Source organism: Protomyctophum bolini (assembly GCF_963924005.1).
Source record: "Protomyctophum bolini genome assembly, chromosome: 19".
In the NCBI taxonomy this organism is placed as follows: Eukaryota; Metazoa; Chordata; class Actinopteri; order Myctophiformes; family Myctophidae; genus Protomyctophum; species Protomyctophum bolini.
The window spans coordinates 2,264,387-2,284,163 of record NC_137880.1 but is presented as its reverse complement, the minus strand read 5'-3'; the positions used below and the strand labels follow the sequence as shown (position 1 = coordinate 2,284,163).

General features: G+C 42.3%; 1 protein-coding gene across 1 annotated transcript in view; it reads left to right on the top strand.

Moving 5' to 3' along the window:
* Positions 1–1,823: 1,823 nt before the first annotated feature.
* LOC308333789 (guanine nucleotide-binding protein G(i) subunit alpha-2-like) overlaps positions 1,824–19,777 on the top strand; it is a 51,671-nt gene continuing 33,717 nt past the window's right edge. Inside the window, exons 1-2 of the mRNA XM_080790269.1 lie at positions 1,824–2,128; positions 17,765–17,807. Of these exons, the coding sequence (XP_080646395.1) occupies positions 2,005–2,128; positions 17,765–17,807 (167 nt within the window). The 5' untranslated portion in view covers positions 1,824–2,004. The remainder of the gene's footprint in view (positions 2,129–17,764; positions 17,808–19,777) is intronic.

The following is a 19,777-nucleotide window of genomic DNA, read 5'->3' as shown; positions in this document are numbered from 1 at the left end:
GGGGATAAAAGAAAACGAAAGACAGAGTGTAGGGCGCCTGCACACAACACCATGCGTTGATGCCATGTGTGCATATGTGCAGGCACCCAACACCACGTCCATACAAAAACATAGTACAATCCAGATAAAAATTCAGCTTTTACAGAGGCCAGTTTCGAATTGCAGCCATCCGTAGGTGCCCTTTGAGAGCAGTTTTGAAGGAGCCAAGGGATTCACATGTCTTAATGACTGTTGGTAGGGCGTTCCACATTTTGGTCGCATAGGAGCGAAAAGAATTTAGTCCCTTGTTTGTGCCGAATCTGGGTTGTACATGGTTTGTTGCACTCCCTCTGGTGTTGTGGGTGTGGACTTCGTTTACATTAAGGAAGTATTTAGACAGGTACATGGGTATCTTGGTGGTGTATCTAATCTTGTGGACCAGACCCATTGCAAGATGCTGTACTCTGTCGTCGACCCTAAGCCATCCCAGCCTGTCAAAGTGGGCAGGGGTGAGGTGGGTTCGGGGGGTGAGGCCAAGTAGGAGCCTGACCAGTTTGTTTTGGGAGGTCTGGAGCCTTGTTTTAAGGGCCTTTGAGGTGCTGTGGTACCAGGAGGTGGATGCATAGTCAAAGAAACCTTGTACGAGGGCTCCTGTTAAGGTCTTCAAGGTGTTTTTGTCGACCAGTGAGGAGATCCTGTAGAGGAATCTTGTTCTTTGATTGACTTTTTTGATTACGTTGGTGGCCATCTTATCACCCGAAAGATTGGCCTCCAGGATGGAACCTAGGTAGGTAATTTGATCCTTCCGTGTGATAATATCATCACCAACTCTAACCAAGAAGCCATCTGCCTTTTTGAGATTACTATTTGATCCGAAGAGAATGGATTCAGTTTTTCCCAGGTGTAAGGATAGTTTGTTATCAGCGAGCCAGGTGCAGATTCTACCGAGTTCAGAGCTGAGGGTCTTTTCAACCTGCAGTTTGTTCCTGTCCGAGACCAGCAGTGCTGAGTCGTCTGCGAACAGGAACAAGTTGCAGTCACAAGCTGAAGTCATGTCGTTTACATATACTAGGAACAGTAAAGGCCCTAGTATGCTTCCTTGTGGGACGCCACAGCTCACTGGGAGGGGGGGGGACAGTGTTCCGTTCACTTCCACCATCTGTTCTCTCCCCTCCAGGTAGGATTGCATCCAGCTCACTGATGTGCTATCAAAACCAATAGCTTTAAGCTTGTTAACCAGTATGGAGTGGTTCACGGTGTCAAAAGCCTTTTGGAGGTCCAGCATGACCATGCCGCAGTATTTTCCAGCATCCACCTCGTGTTTGATGTGGTCGCTCAAATAGAGAAGGCATGTGTCAGTGGAGTGGGATGTTCTGAAACCAGATTGGAACTCGTACAACAATTTATTAGTGGCAAGATACTTTTCAACCTGTTCATAGACTATTTTTTCCATCACTTTCGAGATGGAGCTTAGAATAGAAATAGGGCGGTAGTTGCCGGGTTCTAATTTACTCCCTTTTTTGTACAGGGGGGTTACTTTGGCCAGTTTAAAATCTCTGGGGACCTGTCCTTGTTTGATGGAGAGGTTAACTATGTGGGTGATGACTGGAGCTATGGAAATGGCTGAGTCTCTGAGAAATTTGGAGGGAATATTGTCATGGCCAGTGGCCTTGTGGGGTTGGAGGGCACTCAGTTTCTTAAGTACCTCCTCAGTTGTTACCATTGTCATTTTAAATTTATCTTTACAAACACCTAGGTTTTTGTAGAAGCCTTTGATGTGCTCTACACCAAAACGCCCAGAGTGGGAGGGCAGTTTGTTAACCAGCATTGTTGCAATGTCTCTCCAGAAAAAGGGAAGTTGAACCGCTCAACTTAAGTCAAAGTGTCAGCTGCTGAGGGGGAAGCTTTTATTTTTTTTGGGGGGGGGATAAAAAGCTTTGAGACACAGTCGGCGACTGTCCTCAACACATTTCCCGGGTGATACTTGACCAAAAAGCAGCAGTCCTGAAGCGCGCACTAGGAACCATGGGGTGCACAGTGAGTCAGGAAGTTAAAGCCGCGGCCGAGAGGTCCAAAATGATTGACAAAAACCTTCAAGAGGATGCAGAGAATCCTGCATTTCACTCTGCGGTGAAACTGCTGCTGTTGGGTAAGTACCCTTTTCACAGCCACCCTGCTGCCGCTCATTCTGATTCACACACACTTGTGTAAGTAAGTTGCATTGTTGGGATCGGATATTGCCAGTGTATAAAGAAAGAAATGTAAAGTGGCAGCCGGCATTATTATATATTTATTATATGGGTTTGCAACCTGGCACAAGAGATATATCACGTTCATTTAAGTATCCTACACTTCCACAGTCGTAGACAACACGAGCATTATGCGCAATTGAAGTTAAACATATAGACAGCGGGAACACGCCGCACACCAAAGGGCATTAATGATTGCTTGTGGTGTGGTTGGCATCAGTGGCAATGGCATCAGTTACGTTGTCCTCTATCTTATGGATCGATGGAGCTGCAATTAGACGTATAAGTCCTAAATTAACCCCTAAATGCAAAGAGCATTGCTGCAGCCTCAACACCACTACTACAGAGTTAATTATCTCATGATGGCATCATTCATGATACCCTTGACATGCTTGACCTACCCACTTGCTGATGTTTGTTTGTGGTTACTTGCATGTCTGCTGGAGAGATTTGGAATGACATGGGAATGACATGATGAAAACATTGTAGCCTGGGGGGTGAGGTGAGAGTGCAACAATTTTATGAACAGTGAACAGTGATGTGGTCTCACACATTGCCCCATTTTAATAACCTTGGATCAAGACTATCGTAGATGTATTTGATCAATTTTGTTATTTACATATATTATGATGGATACGAAAGTAAAAGCCAGACTCGATAAAAATCTATGATAGTCTTGATCAAAGGCCAGCCCCATTTCATCATGCATCCAAAAGTGGGCTGTCAAAAATACTGATGTGTAGTGACAGTCGTGGTGATGCTGTCTGGCACCTCGGCAGAAAAGTTGCTGGTCACTTAGTTGCTGGTCACTTGTCTCTGCTCGGTGTCAGTGATGTTAGGCTACATGCTGCCTTTGTGGGTGCCTCTGTGAGTCTTTGGTGTGTTTGTACTGAAAACACACAAGCCTCTGTTGAAAATGTTATAGAGCAGTTTCAGCCAATGGTACATTCTGTGTAATTTTGGCACATGTTTGGTATAGGCCTGGCCTAGATTGATTAGAGGTTAGACAGAGCTGGACTTCTGTTTTTGATCAGGTGGTACCGTGGTTCTAAATGCAGTGCTACAGAATAATCTTCAACCTTGAATGACACAATGCACAATACTGTAACCCAGTTGTTCATTGAATTGTTTTTATGATTCTGTATTATGAAGCTACTTTAACATGAAACTGCCAGTCAGTGGTTTGTTCGTCTGTCAACTGTGTGCACTTCAAACTATGGCTTTTACTGTTTTTCATAATGAATTAGCTGTTTGGACAGCGACTACGCACACACTCACAGTCACATTCACTGCTGATTTAAAAGCATTAAGCTGTATGACTGACTACATGCAAGCTCTGTCCATCGTAGATTTGTCACATTGTTTGTTGTTGTTTTTAAGTATTTACATTTAATTTGGATCATTTCTAAACAAGGAAGTAGCAGTTCTTCTTTATTAATATTCTTTAGACTTTAGACTAGAAAACGCATAAAACACATTAGTGATTAGTTTTTCATTTGGTACCTTTGAGAAGTAAGGAAAAGCTGGTGCCCAATACTGGGCACCAGCATTGTGATAAATAAAGGTTCTGTATTACAGCGTATTGATTGTCCTTCCTCGGCTACTCGGTTACTGACTGACTGTTATTTTAATAGCTTGATGAAATTTAAAGTGTTTATTGATAATAAATGAGTCACATAGTACATACAAATGGCTCCTTTTATGTATGAGTGTCAAAGAAAGTCTAAATTGATTAATCAATTTCAATTTCAGTCTCAGACTGTAACTTGCTGTGTTATTGTCTCTACAGTGCTGGGTGAAATGGCTGGTTTGGAAGTATTGGCCCTGGTTAATTACACAGTCTGCTCTCCCCTGCCAAATTCATATCAGTAATTAGTGATACTGTGCAGTGTGCAGGAATTGACAGGAATTATAGGATGCGTTGGAAATCCAAAATGAAACTTCACAAGATTTGCGCAAGAGGACTTGTCATGCAAGGAAAGATGTCTTCCTCTACTTGACTTGCGCAATGCAGCAACATGTCAGTGCGTGTGACGGCAGCAGTCTGATTATAAAAATCCCTTGTAGCATCTTGTGGAGAAACTACTAGGGTTGCTGTCTGTCAGGTGAAATGCAGATACCTCTTCTGTGGCAGTTGTGGTCTCACATTATACTACAGATGTTTTAGTTTATTTTACAGTGATGGTACAGGAGTAGCGCTTGCTGTCTTGAGTATGATTAATAGTATATACACTTTAAAGGAGATATAGACAACTCCAGTGTTTGTACACAGAAGTGATGTTTCCAAACAGATTCAAATCTGGCTCCACCCTCCCTTCCCCCTGTCATTCTATTGGCAGAGCCAGGTAACTTATGGGTTGTTGTTACTGCTCACCTTGGGCCTGGGAGGGACACATGACACATCGGATAATTGCGCTCGTAATGGCTAAATATGTAATAAAAAATATATTAATTTCTATTGAATATCTTAGTTACAATGAAATTGAGGGTAACTGTAGCATAATCGCAATATCACACAAGTCCTGTGGTCACCCAGCCCCTGAGATGCTCCTGCACGCAAATATTTTATTTGTAATCGGTGCATATAAAATATATATTTCCCCTTAAATGCCGCAGCCACTACAGCATAGTTCATGTGAACTACTTTGTCCACGGTTATTCATTGTAATGATCAAAATCGCGGCGAGCCACCGTTGGCAAGATTCTATTTCCTAGCATGGTTGTGACCGACTTGCACGAGTTGAATGCAGGCTTCAACCAGGCAGGCACCGGTGGTCACTCACAACCATGCTAGGAAAGAGAATATCACCGTCAACTCCGCGCCTGTCGCCGACGGCAACCACGGTCCACGCTTCAACCCGCCAGGCAGGCTCAGGCAGCTGCGGTCATCCGGCGGTGGTGACTCACTATAGTGACTTCCACCACTTCATCAAATAAGCACATACAACCCACATGAACGATATTGATGTAACCAGGAGATTTAGTGGGGGATCTGTCGGATCCCTCCCCTCCTCCAACTTCTTCCCGGGTGGAATCAAACAGCGGAGAGCGAGGTCTGCACACATGCATGTACCCCACGGGAAGTAAGCCAGTAAGCCTCCGTTGTGTGAGAGCTGCTTCTGCTACTGGATTTCACCCCACCAAGACCAAGCGCTACAGTACATAGCGATTCTCATAATTTCTATAAATAATCATAAACATGCTATTTCATATGAACAATGTTGGTAAAACGAAGATATTTTAGGGGAATTATATTGCATCGTGTAATTTGCGTTTTCATTATAAAACTGTGCTGGGGAGTCGGGGGACTGGGATTGAACACACTGTCACACCCTCGTGCTGTTCTTGGCTAAAACTCCACCTCACTCCCCCACTAACCCCCTCCTCCCCCCACACCAATGTCCAGAGTGTAAACACCTACAACTCAAAACACCCCAGAGGCAGCCAACGGTAGTGTCTGTCTGCAGGGAAACACCCCAGAAACACTATAGGGGATGATGGTGATAGTGAGAGACAAAGTGTTGGATATTTGTTTTGATGTTTTTCCAGGACGTTTATCCAAGGCATCTGACGTAGTTCATCCCGATGGCCTTGGAAAGGCGAAGGAGAAATCCATCCTGCCTGACAAATAAAGTGTGTCTTTGGAATGGTACGCCCCCTGCCGCGCCCTGCCTCCCTCCCTATCTGCTAAAGCAAATTTAACAGAATCTGAGAGAAGTGCTGTGGGCTTCAGATGAAGGAGAGGCAGAGCTGCTATTTATAGACCTTTTGACAGAAACAAGGAAGTGATGGATCTCTGAATCAGGGCCTTCCTTCAGTACAGTCGAGGGAGTCTAACCACTAGCAATTTGGGGCAACACGGGTGCTCCATACTTTACCTGGTGTAAACAAGTAGATGGGATTGGATATTTCCATGGTAACTGGCAACTGCTTTCATCCAATTACACTGCAGGAAAAAAAAAGATGTCTGTTTGATTGTTTTGTGTTGTGGCTCATCCCTAGAGGAAGCCATTAGTTAATGCAGCACAGAGGAGCTCCTACTGGCTTATACATGCATTCAATTATCAGCAGGCCCTTGTTCAGTGGCCTCCCTTCAGATTCTAGACTTTGATTGGTATTTAATAGTCTCCCCCTTCTCCAACTAAACATGAGACTAAGTTTGCCATTCATTTTTCTTTTTTTTTTTTCTTCTTTTTTCCTAGCATCTTTTTTCAGTTCAGTAGACATGGAAAGTTCACTTGGCAGCGTGCACTGCTTTTACTGTGTATAAGAATAGTAGCTTGATCTGTGTGAACATGTCTGATGCACAGTTCACTACAAACAGAACACACACACACCCTCATGTAAATGCAGAGAAACACATTTGCTCACAGGCTTGATGAGCCGTGCCGTTATGTAAACATGTTGGCATAAGGAATGCACTCTGTGTGGTCACAGAGGATGGTGATTTGTAATTGTGTAATACATTCATAACCAAGGCATTGTACTGTAGAAGACAGTATGCACATTAAGTGTGTGTGTGTGTGTGTGTGTGTGTGTGTGTGTGTGTGTGTGTGTGTGTGTGTGTGTGTGTTTGTGTGTGGGGTCTGCAGTGGAATATACCATCTTTCTCTGCAGCTGTCTTGCTTGATGGGGATGCCGTGATTAATGGAACAAGAGGAAAACAAAAGGACAGCTTTATTGGACTATAGCTGAGGGATGCTGATCATATTCTCAGCAGAAATTACAGTCTATTTGGAGTTTGAAAAAACAACTGACACGGCTGTTCTCTTATTCATTTCCAATAGGAATGAAAGGTCTTCCTCCTATGATGTGATAGATCCTATATTACATGCCTTTCATGCATTTCATGCATGTATGACATGCTTATTGTTTGGATGTGGGGAATATGCGTGGGATTTGGCTTTTCCAAGTCACATGGTCACATCTGCAAATCATAATGCAAGGCTGTATGTATTGTATTGCCTTCAGCAGTTTTTTTAGTCACAGATGAAGGCATCAAATAGTTAACCAGACAGGCGAGGCTACAACTACTGTACATTACATCACTCACGCCTTGGGGTGGGGAATATGCTAAAAATATGTCTTGGCTAAGCATATAATATTATCTCTGTGGAGCCTATGATGCTATAAGAAATTAAGAATGTCCACTAATTCTTCAGAAATCTGTTTTCTTGTTTGCAAGCCGAAAGAAAGACTGACACCAAACCATTTTCTCTTTCCTATTTTATGCATCAGCTGTGTTGAATGTGTCAAACATGATACATGTATCAGCTTTGGTGAATAGATTAAATGTGCATATACTGTATGTATGCAGATCAACGCTGCCCAGCTGATTTGCAACTCAGCTTCCAATCTGGTAAGCACACATCCTGTGTTCCCAACTGAGCACCAGTGTTGCCAGGTTGGCTTATATTTCCCCCAACGTTTGGCTTGTTTTTTTTTCCAGAGTTGCATTTTTTTAACTTGTTGTGTAAATGCTGTGGCTTCTTTGGCAAATCTAACAAGCCAACATATAATTCCCCATATGTTTGGGGTAGTGTGAATCACATTGAGTGACAGAATCGGTCTGGTGTCTCTACTTAATTAAGCTCATGCTAAAGAATGTGTGAAAGAAATGTTATAATAAATATCCAATGTAAAGCAGGAAAACGATATGCACATCCCAGTTTCAGAATACGGTGCTGGATCCAAAAAATGACAAAATGAAGAAAAAAGTGGAATGTCCGCACAATGTCTGCTCTCCGTCTTTTTTATTTCAACCTATAAATACAACAATGTTTCGCCCCTCCGGGCTTTCTCAAGTTCGGAGAAAGCCTGGAGGGGCGAAACGTTGTTGTAAGAATATCCAAAACATAAATGATTATAGACCTACATAGTAATTATATAGATATGCATCTATTTTTTTTATTAGGAATATATATGACCATATTATTTGGCGAGGTGAGATTTGTCTTATTTCTCTCACAAGATTTGTCTTGTTTTTGCCTGGAGTTGGGTTCACTGGGTTGGCTTATTTCTCTCACGGGAGTTGGCAACACTGCCAAGCACCACTGTGCTCAACATCTAACACTGTCAAAACACTATTTGAGACAAAAAGTCTGATGCACACATTTTCCAGACTACCATCTCTTCCAATAGAGCTCAATCATTTTGTATGCGTGTGCGTGTGTCTCCTCTCCATGGCTAATCAAGAAGGCAGTTGATTGCCACTGCACAAGATAACAAATTGTATTAAATCGTAAGTGGTGTGACACATCTGCAAGAGGCGTTTCCTCTAGGTGTAGGGGTGGCGGCGAAAAACAAACGGTTACCATTATTTTTTCTTAAACGTGTTGATTAACTTGCTTTCTCTGAGCTTGGAACAACACACTCAATATTGATCAGAGAGTGGGAGAGAACCTGTATCGACCAGACCGGCTGCTGCTACAATTAGCCGAACTCCATCCATCAGACTACAGAGAGTGAAAGCTCTGGCGGTGGAGTAGATAGAGTAGCAGACGGCTCTAGCCTCTCCATGACCCTACCCTACTATCAGCTATGAGCAGTCAGTGATTAGGTGTTTAACTGCTATGTATTTAGCTGGAAAACTGATTCTGTCAGTCAGTTTCTCCTGACATGTTACTGTACTTCTCCTGCCTTTGCAGGGGTGTAAACCAGAAATGACTTGGAACGTGTTTGTCCCAAGAAAAATGAAAGAAGAAAGTCCCACTGAATATCTCACTTGGATATTTAGACCTAGAGCGAACCAGTGCAAAGGAAAGCTCTAGCGTCTAGCCCACGCCTGACCCTCCCTAATCCCTCACACCTCTGTTATTAGGCTTGAACTGCACCAACCTAAATCTGCTGTATATAGTACTGTATATACTGTGAAGTTGTTTCCACAAAGTCAGGTGGCAGCTACTACAGGGACAATGAATTAAAATAAGAAATGCACATGTACATTATATGAATCTTTTATTCTTTAATTGTTTTCTCTTTCTTTGCACTCTATTCTATCTTTTTTGTTGATCTATGGTGCTGCATTGTCTGAAGGAAACTAAACAAAAATAAGTTGTACTTTTATGTACCTGTACACAAGATGTAACAATAAAGTACAACCTTGAACCTAGGATTAATATCAATCTATGTATAGCAGTAGTAAAGTAAAGTCTTTGTCAACGTGCCTGAAAAAGACTGCACAACAACATGCTACAGTAGCTTGCAGTAGAGTTGCCCGTATAGAATAGAAACGTCATACTTGATGACTACGTGAGGAGACGGTGGGTGAGTTCTCAGTGGGTGTTTGGTATAATTACAGTCGGCTGATTATACAGGGTTTCGCTCGAAGAAGCAGAGTCACATTGACCTGCTTGCTTCATCACAGGTATAAACAACAAACCCATGTGAACGCCTGGCCTGACCTTTTCTAACCCAGTCACATGAAATGTCACGGAGCTGTACAAGAACCGTGTTGTGATTTACTGTACATAATCTCAACGAGAATAGGATCCGACATACAGGCCACGAGGAGGACGCTGTCTATAGGCACGCTACTGCCTTGTTTACGGCCTGTGTGTTTTTATGTGACGTGATCTTGGTTATTCGATGCTTAACAGTTGTGCTGCCCTATTATCTGTGTGTGTGTGTGTGTGTGTGTGTGTGTGTGTGTGTGTGTTGGGGTGGGGTTCATCCTGCAATTACGGGGAGCATTGTTGAAGATAAAGCCTGCTCCTGCAGACTGCTTGTCTCAATGTGAGTCCACAGGGAAAGGCCAGCGCTGTCCACCCTGCTGGAGAAGCACTGGTCGGCATGAAAAGTCCACAGCTGCTGGCTCCATGCTCGTTCGCCACCACATAGTTTCCCCCCACTGTGTTGTAAGAGTACAAGAATAGCACAGAGTGAATATTTCAGTAACACTGAAGTCCAGGCAGTCTGTATTTTTCTTTTCTTTTTTTCTTTTTTGAGCTATACAAGTTGTACAGTAATTGCTGAATGCAGTCTACACACCGTCATGCTCGGCTTTACAGGATACAAGCAGTCTCTGGTCGTAGAGAGGTTGAGGGTGTGTGCCTGCAAATGTGCATGAGGCAGGGCAGACCATAAAACCCCTTCAGATGGGTGTGTGTGTGTGTGTGTGTGTGTGTGTGTGTGAGACGCATGTGCGGAAAGCCATTGACATACAATGACAGAGATTTTGAAAACAAGCATATGAAAGGGAGATTTTCTAATCTTATCTGGGCTCTTGTGCCAGTCAAACTATCCTCCTTGGATCTCGCTGGCCATTGTCGTATTGTCACGGTTGTGTTCTAGATGCAGTCTTACTTCATTCGCTTTCCCATGAAAGCCATTGAAGATTGTCAAACTGAGCAGTCAGTTCATGGGGGTGTGTGTGACTGTCTGTGTGTGTGTGTGTGGGGGGGGGGGTAATATACACTGAATACACATACTGTAAACCATTAGTAAATCCCACCCCCTTCCTCTCTCTCATCATTACAGGAAATGAGCTCACTTCACTTCCTTCACTCATTGGGTTATTCTGTCATTTCCTGCTTTGAGAGGTGCAGTGCTCCTGAGTATATAATGCACTCTGTGGTTTGCACCTCTGAAACAAACAAAAGCCAGCCATAGTGGTGTACACAAGATGAGAATACAATAGTGCTATGTGACTGTGATCAGTAATGTCCCTTGTTGAAACTGGGATGGTTGGCATGACTGTGTGGCTGACCCTGTGCTGTGCAACAGTAAGCGAAGGGATGGCATGTGACACAGAGCTGCTTCTGCAGCCGAACCTTTCAGAAAGCAAAAAGGAAACGCAAGGCAGCATTCATTTCACACACAGGTCCTGGCGCACGGGGAGTGGCGTGGCATGTAATCATTTTCTTCAGCCTACACCTTCCCTTTCCCTTGAAAAGAGATTCAGATGAACCGTTTTTAATTGATTATAATTTCTCACTTTTTTATTTTTTTGCCTTGAACTAAATGTCTTGTTTGTTGTGTTTTGTGTGGTGAACTAGTTGTGTTTATACTTTATAACTTCTTTATACTTACAAAAAAAAATCTATATATATTAAAAAAAAAAAAATCTGATATGTGATGGCCTTCATCAGAGCTCAATGTGTTGTATCGCATTGTCTAACCCTGTGCTGAATTATTTTCTTCTACTTCTACTATTTTCTTCCTGCTAAATGAACTCATCAATATTAATGACCATATGAAGGTTAAAAATTGCTCCAGGAAATTAAATTTTAGGTTCAAATTAAATGTACGATTTTCTTTTTAAGAAATGAGTTGTTACATAACAGCACTGCGTTCACCATCTATTATCTCTTTTTCTTTAGTGGCCTTCCATTATGTACAGCTGATCTATTATATGATCAGTGATCACAATTACTTTTTGTTTTATAAGCAGGTTTGTTATAGTAGTTATTGCCAATATAAAACGTTATGTTTCTTAGCCAGAGCCAAGTAACTCTGGGTCATTCCTGCTATTTTGCTGTTGATTATAAGCTCATTTAAAAACATTGTTCTTGCCTTTTCCACCGTGGTTCTTTGCTGTATTGCAGATGGAAATGTTGCCATTTCCTGTTTCAACCCCCCCACCCCCTTCATCGGTCACTTCCTCTTTCTACTGGCTGCAGTAACGAGTAAAACAGAAGTAGATGTTAATCCTTTGTTTGGCTGGTTGAGGAAACCAGCACACCCATCCTGTATCACTTGGCTGACTGTTGTCTTTATACAGTACTAGGCACCACTAACTGTATTCTATTCAAACATGTGTCGGTGTGTAGTGCTATTGAACTGTGGTAGAACCTTTTAACCTTTTAGGTTGTGGGCTTATACTCGTACTGTAGCTACGTGGCCCATTTTATTGATTGGTCTCCACCAGGCCGGACAGTCGAAGGCTGTAGAGTATGTTATGTTTACTCATGGAACACAAAAGTAATAGATAAAAATGATGAACAATATTTGGACTTACCCTATATTATGTCCAGGTACTGTACCCGAGTTCACCACTTTAAATAAGTATGTAATCAAAGACTACATTTCGCCCTACGCTGTCAGCAACAGAGGAGCTACAGCAGTAATTACTTTTGATATAAAGTAGAGTGGAAACAAAACCCAGTAGAAGACCTTTATACTGTAACTTTGCTTGCTTATGATGGCTTCCATTTAACCAGTGCGAGATCTTTTTCCTCCCGGCATGTATCAGTTATACCTCATCATACTCGGTCACTATTCTTTGTTGTCTGACTCTGAACACAGTCCTCAGGGTATGAAAAGAGTTTTGGAAAGAATGTAATAAGTACGACCATAGAGAGTTTTTGTACATTGGTGTGTTTTGTTTTCCACCCTATAAAAATGGCTCCTAAAAGTGCAGATCTCTATAAAGCAGTGTGTGCACTGCACTGCGGTATATACACACCATACTCTACCTTTTCTAACCCCTCGTCAGAGCAGGCCTGTGCTACATTTAAGTGTGGGTCTGTGTTTGCAAGTGTGTTTTGGATTATGGGGCTCGGTGTGTTAAGGTGTTTGCACACTGGTGCGTCTTTTCAGCCGAATATTAGGAGCGAATTTCGGAGTACGTAAAAAAATAATCTACCTCACTTTGTCAATCACGTTTTCACACTGCAGCTGAATATTTTGTCTGTATAAAGTTTTTTCCAGCCATGGTTGATATTATTATCCGTTTTGAGTTGTTGGTGACAGGCTGACAGCTAGTGATACCCGCTGCCTAGTGCCTACTACTTTCGGATCCGCAAAAACGCAGCGGAAAAAAATGCACTAGTGTGCAAAGACCTTTACGGTGGCATGTGGGAGGCAGTCTGAAACTCTTTGAGATGTGCCATGTCACGTGTGTGCGCTTGTGTTGGTAGTACCACCACACTACCACTCTCAGAGCTGTGTGTTAGGGACAGGGATGCAGAAGGAAGTCCGAAACCGCTTTGTGGATATGATGAAGAAAGATCTCTCTCCCCTCCTCTAAACATCTCAGTTTCTATTTTTACTCTGCAAAAGAAATGGTGGAGTGGCTCATTGGTCGGCATCAGGTGAGAACAAAGGCGTATATCTCCCTTAAAAAAGGGGATATACTGTAATATATCCCTCTATAAAAAGCCTACTAAAATTGTTATTTTTGAAGCCAAACAGGCGGCTGATGTGAAAAGTTAATCTTTTGACTTTATTATATTCATTTGAAAACACTTGATGATACCAATGTTGACACAAACAGGACACACGTATGGCGTGCGCATGGCCACGCACAAACAAACAAACAAACATACACACATGATGCATTATAATTCACTGAATCTTTGGGCTGAAGTGAGTCACGTAGGGCAAGGTTTAGGAAGAGATGTAGATGTAGATAATAACACATCATCACCTTGGTTTTTGTGTGAGAGGAGCTGGAACAGAGATGGCTGACTCAGCTACCACGTTACACTGACACTCATATCCACAAAGATTATGTGTTCTCGCAGGAAAGATTTATTTAATCAGACATTTTAGAAGCCAGGAGGTTGCTGCCGTGTGTGTGTGTGTGTGTGTGTGTGTGTGTGTGTGTGTGGTACACTGTAGTTTGTGTGTGTGTGGTACACTGTATGTGCATTTTCGTATTTGAGGAGGTCTCTACTCCCTAGCTGGTTTTGTAGTATATTATTAAATCTTACACCACCAGGTTCTGGTGACACACACGCACACACGCTCAGGGGAAATTGCAGCGCCTTGAAATGTCCATGGAAATGAGGATTTCTCCGATTACTCCATATCTTCTCCGGCACAAGGCTGAGTACCGCTGAAACTGCACCGCCAAGGTCTCCCTGGACTTGTGCAGATATGATCACGAAGGCCACGAGACAGACAAATCTAGAAATGTGAAATTCCAAGTGTAATGTTGATGAGATCACTCATGGAAGCTTTATAGATATTTAAGCAGATTTGTGTGTAAATAAGTTTAATTTAAAAAAAAGCATGCAGGGTGTATGTATATCTCTGCCTCTTCTCTCACTGTTCTTACCTCCTGGTGATGTGATCGATTATATCATCCACCCTGTCTGCTCTGACCATGCATGGTGAGATTTTTTTTTAAATCAAATCAATTTCAACAAACCTGCTTGCTTATGAAAACCAAAAGTGCTTAGTGTACTGGAAGGCCACTGGAGAAAATTTGATAATTAAAAAGAAAAAAGGAGATATTATTCATTTTCTTAATCTCCATGAAATGTATTGGTTTCTAGGGAGGGCTCTGATTAGTTTTAGAAGGTGAAGGTATGTATCTGCCTCTTCTCTCGCTGTTCTTATCACACGTGATGTGATTGATCATGTCATCTACCCTGTCTGCTCTGACCACTGCATGGGGTTTTCAGATTTAGATTTCCAAACAAACTATGCAGTTTCAGTGAGTCAGCTATGTTTTGGGGGGGAAAAAACTACCAATGCAATCAACAATGGCCGCTAAACCAATATGATCAGCTAACGTGAGTTGCGTCTTGTACAAACAGAGAAAATAACAACCGTCATCTCCAGGAAGGCCTGTTGTTGTATGTATATGACTCTAAACAAACTAAGGTCTTACCAATTACACTAATTTAAGGCCATTCTGGTCATTGTGGTCAAACAGAACAGGGTGCTGCTGATATCACTGGAAACACTCTGCTACACCAGTAGGTCCCAAAGTGTGGTCCAGGTATCCTCATGGTTCCTTGAGGGGGTTCCAAATGGCCCGTTACAGGTGTGTAACAGGCTTTCTCCGCCTAGGCTTTGGTCAATTTACGGTTTGTCCGGTCTGGTCTCCGTGTACGAGATTAAACCAGTTAGATCTTATGTGGACGACTAGGAATGGGGCAATAATCGTTATTCGTACTACACGAACACGCATGCAGGCTACTATTATGCAATAAGAATGATCCGAGAAGGACATTACTCTGAGCTCACTGACCGAGTAAGTTAGTTTTGAGTTTTATTTTGAGTGTGGCATCCAAACATTTGAACTCAGCGGCTGCTGTTTTAATTATTTTAATCGTCAAGGTTTATCTTATCCAGTGTAAGTAGCCTATTAATCCGAGGTACATTAAATGATAAATGAAAAAACCCATCTTTTTCAACAAAATGGACTCAATGAACGCGGACGGCATCAGCACCAGAAATGGTGACCTATAGAGTATATAGAAAGTAGTCTCCATAGAAAGAGTCACTGCCATATAGTAGCCTCGGAAACACAGACGTTTTATTTCTGCCATAGTGACTCACTTGAAAAATGTGGCAATATGGCAACTATATGTATTTGAAGATGACAAAACGGATGACCTGAAAAAAAATATAGTGGAAAAAGTATTATTGCTTTTATTAGACGAGAAGTGTGACCCAAGTGGTCACAGAATATGAATGATCACTGAAGTCGGTATAGCCCGTTTGGTCCGGTTCGACCATGAATGTCTTTAAATCGGCACAAGCTTACCTCCAACCCCTTGATGCCATGTTTGCCTATTTATTTGACTACTGTTTGCCTCTATGTGCCAGTTAACCATGATGTCTGTCTCTGCGCATCGTGTCTAGACCTTAACACGAGTTCTCCGCATCATTTTGGAGCTAATGACTGTTCTGCCATTGCCCGGTTCTCTGGTTTCAGCATTTTACACCCAACAAGCACAGCAATTTGGAGGACACGCCACTCTCGCCCTAAGCTGACTCCAGCCGTCCGCCTCTAGTGTCAGACCGCCACTGACGTACTGCACGAGTAATTTAACCGTAATTGCGTTTGACTTATAGTAGGAAATTCATCACTTCAAGCTGAAATGAAAGTGCTCTTTGTGTTTGGTCAAAGCCGAGAGTGGCGGCTTCGTATTATATTTTGTTTTCCAGGTAGGCGTTTATTTGCTTTAGTGTATCACTCTTTCAGCGGTTATCCATGGCTAGCTGGGGTAAGCCAGGGGCCGACCTCCCAGCCTCTACTGATACAGGAAAACCTACCGCCCCCATCTGGCAGTCAGGTTAATGCAATCCCCCCAAGCAACACAACATGGTAAAATAACAGATGTAAAAAAGTAACCAACACTATGTTGTTAGGTTGCTATTTATGAAATTATATTTTATTTTAATTCCAAATGAGCTTTTCTAGGCCTGTATTTTAAAATTAAAAATATTTCACTGAATTTCATGGTGGTAGGTGTAGGAACCCTGTACACTTGTACAGTATTATTATATGTTGTTTTGTACTTGTAAACACTTTACTGTGTGTACTGTAGCTTTGCTTTTTTATTATTAATACAGTAATACCAGTTCCAAACAATATTTGCACTACATGTTACTGTATGTATATACTGAAACCAAATAATGGCCCTGTGCAGGCCGGTGCAAAAATAAATAACGGCCTATGGCAAATAACGGCCCGGAAATTCTAGTACTATATATTATATAATCATGTTTGCCCAGGTATAAGCCAGGGGTTCGAAGACAAAAAAAACTGAACTTTGCTAAATTACCATGCCAAAACAAAATGTTAATATGTCCAAGTTATGTGTGTTGGTTCAGTCAGAGCCCGTATTCCATGAAATTGAATCCTGGGGCTTACTTTGTGCGTGTGTGTTTATTCTCGGGGTCATTTCAGGAAGACTTTAGAGAGAGAGAGAGAGAGAGAGAGAGAGAGAGAGAGAGAGAGAGACTCCTAAAAGATGAGTATTCTCAGGCCAGCCCCAGGCTATTGGAATAAACACAGCAGTGGATAAGAAAAGCCCATATCCTGTTAGTCTAAGCACCCAGACATTTTCATTAAAGTGCTAATGGTGATATACAGCCTTTTCTGGGGGGCGGGGGGGATTACATAATATGGTTTATTCCCTCAGAAGTTTAGCCCTGCTTTAGCACAGCATTTATTTGGAATTATAAGCATAGGGAAAACCTATAACACTATATGAGAGCCCCCACTGAGGGCTGGCTTATGGAAATGGAACCAAGGATCCATTCGGTTCCATATTTTGTACACTCAGATTTACACACCCGCACAGGGCCATTTGGAACCCACTCAAGGCAATGAGACCCTCTGGTGTAGTAGAGTGTTGCCAGTGAGCCAACATGCACAATAGCAGCACCCTGACTCTGTTTGACAAGAGGCCCGGAAGTAGGAGGAAAAGTAATTTTCAAAATGACATAATTATGTTCATGGAGCCTATGAATAGCAACAAAGTCACACTTTTACCAACTCGCACCGGGCGTACAGCCAGGGGAACTGCTCAGCCTGGTATTCCTAAATACAGTGAGGTTGGCAGAAAAAAAGAGGGCGAGATCATGGTTTATGGGCGACGGCACCTGTTACTGAGCCTATTGGAGAAGCAACACATATGAGGGAGAGAGATACAGAGTGAGGCTGATTGAAAGAGGAGGAGGTCAGGAGAGGAGAGGAGAGGAGAGGAGAGGAGAGGAGAGGAGAGGAAGCTACTGTAGGGGGAAAAGGGGTGATGTGAGTGTGACGGGGCCTCACAGGTTGCCTGTTTACTTTCCTCTCCAGTGACGGGAGTGTATTTTTAACCTTGTTTTTTTTGTTGTTCTCTCTGCAGGTGCCGGGGAGTCGGGGAAGAGCACCATTGTGAAGCAGATGAAGTGAGTACCGTTAACTTGTTTCACAGTTCCATTCATCATGTTTGATGAATTTGGTTGTAATTGGATTGTAGGTGCTCTAAGTTTAAGTGTTACATACATATATATATTTTTTTTTAAACAAATGGGGTTTTGTTACAACACTAAAGCTCTATATTCTGATAGAATCGCGGCTATAGTGTTCATTTTTATATAAGTGTTATATGAGTGTTTATTCATTAGCAGGACTCTCGCTGTTTCTCCTTCTGTTTAACTCTTACATTACACACGGGAAAACGAGATAGATTTGATTATGCACAGGTAGCCATAGACGAGAAGGTGAGATTTGATAAAAGAGCAATCATCCAGCATAATTTCTTTTTACCTTATTTTAGCTTCTGTCGCTAGCCACCACTAGCAACCATGGTAGAAACAGGCTAGCCATATCCCAAATCCTCTGTTCACGCGCCCGTGCACTCTGACTTTGACTCTTTAGTGACACATAATGGGATAAAGTACGATGTTTGGAGTTTAATAAAACATTAATTCGAACTCCCGGTAAACATATCAATGGAACCCTTGCTAGTATACGGCCGTGATGCTTAGCAGAACATGGGTGATTAACACTTCCGGTTCAAACAAAATAACAAAAGCTCTTCTTATCTGCCTACCTCGTGCATTTCACTGGCACCGGCCACTATCACTATCAAAGTGTTAATAAAGTGGTAATACATTTTCAGATGGATCACCAATTTCATCCAATCAGGAAAGAGAACTCATTCATCAGCTTCCAGTTTTTCATCCTGATTGGATAAAATTGGTATCCTGACCTGAAAATGTATTTTCTGTTTACTAAACTGTTCACTATCTGGAGAGATAGGGAGACCCATGTTACTGACCAAACATTCAAGCAATGATTCCTATCGATCTATCTATCGATCAATCGAACACTTTTTTTTTAAATAAATAAACAAATACCTACACCCCCTTCCAGTTCGTGATATGCTAATCCCCTTTGTAGGGTTAGCATTTATACACTATTATCCTGATATTTAATATGGTGCAATACATTGTATTGTAGTTAAGTTATGGTCTGCCTCCCTCTGTTCAGCCTGGTGGAGGGGAAAGGAACTGGTTGGAATAACGTGTTCCTTCCACGCCCTACATCCTACCGGGGAAACTCCCCCTGTCAGGTGATAAGAAGCGGCCTGCTCACTCCTCATGCATTGAAGGAAGCATGAGCTCAGTTCTGGGCTCTCCCCAGGTTGGCAGAGGGAGAGTAGCACCCTAGCCTGATTATCAGACTGTAGCTTTCTTGAAGCTTTCTTGAAGAGATCCACTCAGAGAGTGGGCGGGGTCTTTGGGCTGGATCCAGGCTAGTAGCACCCAGGATTACAGCTTAGGCATTGGCACCAGGTGAAAAAGGATATATATATATATATATATAATAAGATTCTTTGTTTTGGTTCCTCAACATTGTAGCGGCAATAACAACAATAGCAAAGAAATTATAAATAATAGCAATTATCCCTGTTACCTGTCCTTGAACCTGGGCTCAATCTGCACGTCCAAAGCCGATGGCTTACTACATGCTACCCTACTAATATAATATCTCTTTGTGTATCGGTGCACTGTGCACTATGTGTGTAATATCTTTTTTACACAGTGTATGTGTGCGTGAAATGTAAACAGCACGAGGTAGAGGTACAGTCAGACACCAAACTTGTTTCCATTGTGGTTCTACACTACAGTATGTATTCAATTCATCAACATAGTATAAAAAATAACAAAATCACACCCGTGTGAAGTGATCATCATACGTCATCATACATCATCTCATTCTCAACCAATGGCACATCTCCCACCCAATCACGCCGGCCAATCACAATTTGCGTCCTCACTTTTGTCATCAATGTTTGTGTTTACACACTTTTGTCTTCAATGTTTGTGTTTACACACTTGTCTTCAATGTGTGTGTATACACAGACCCTCAA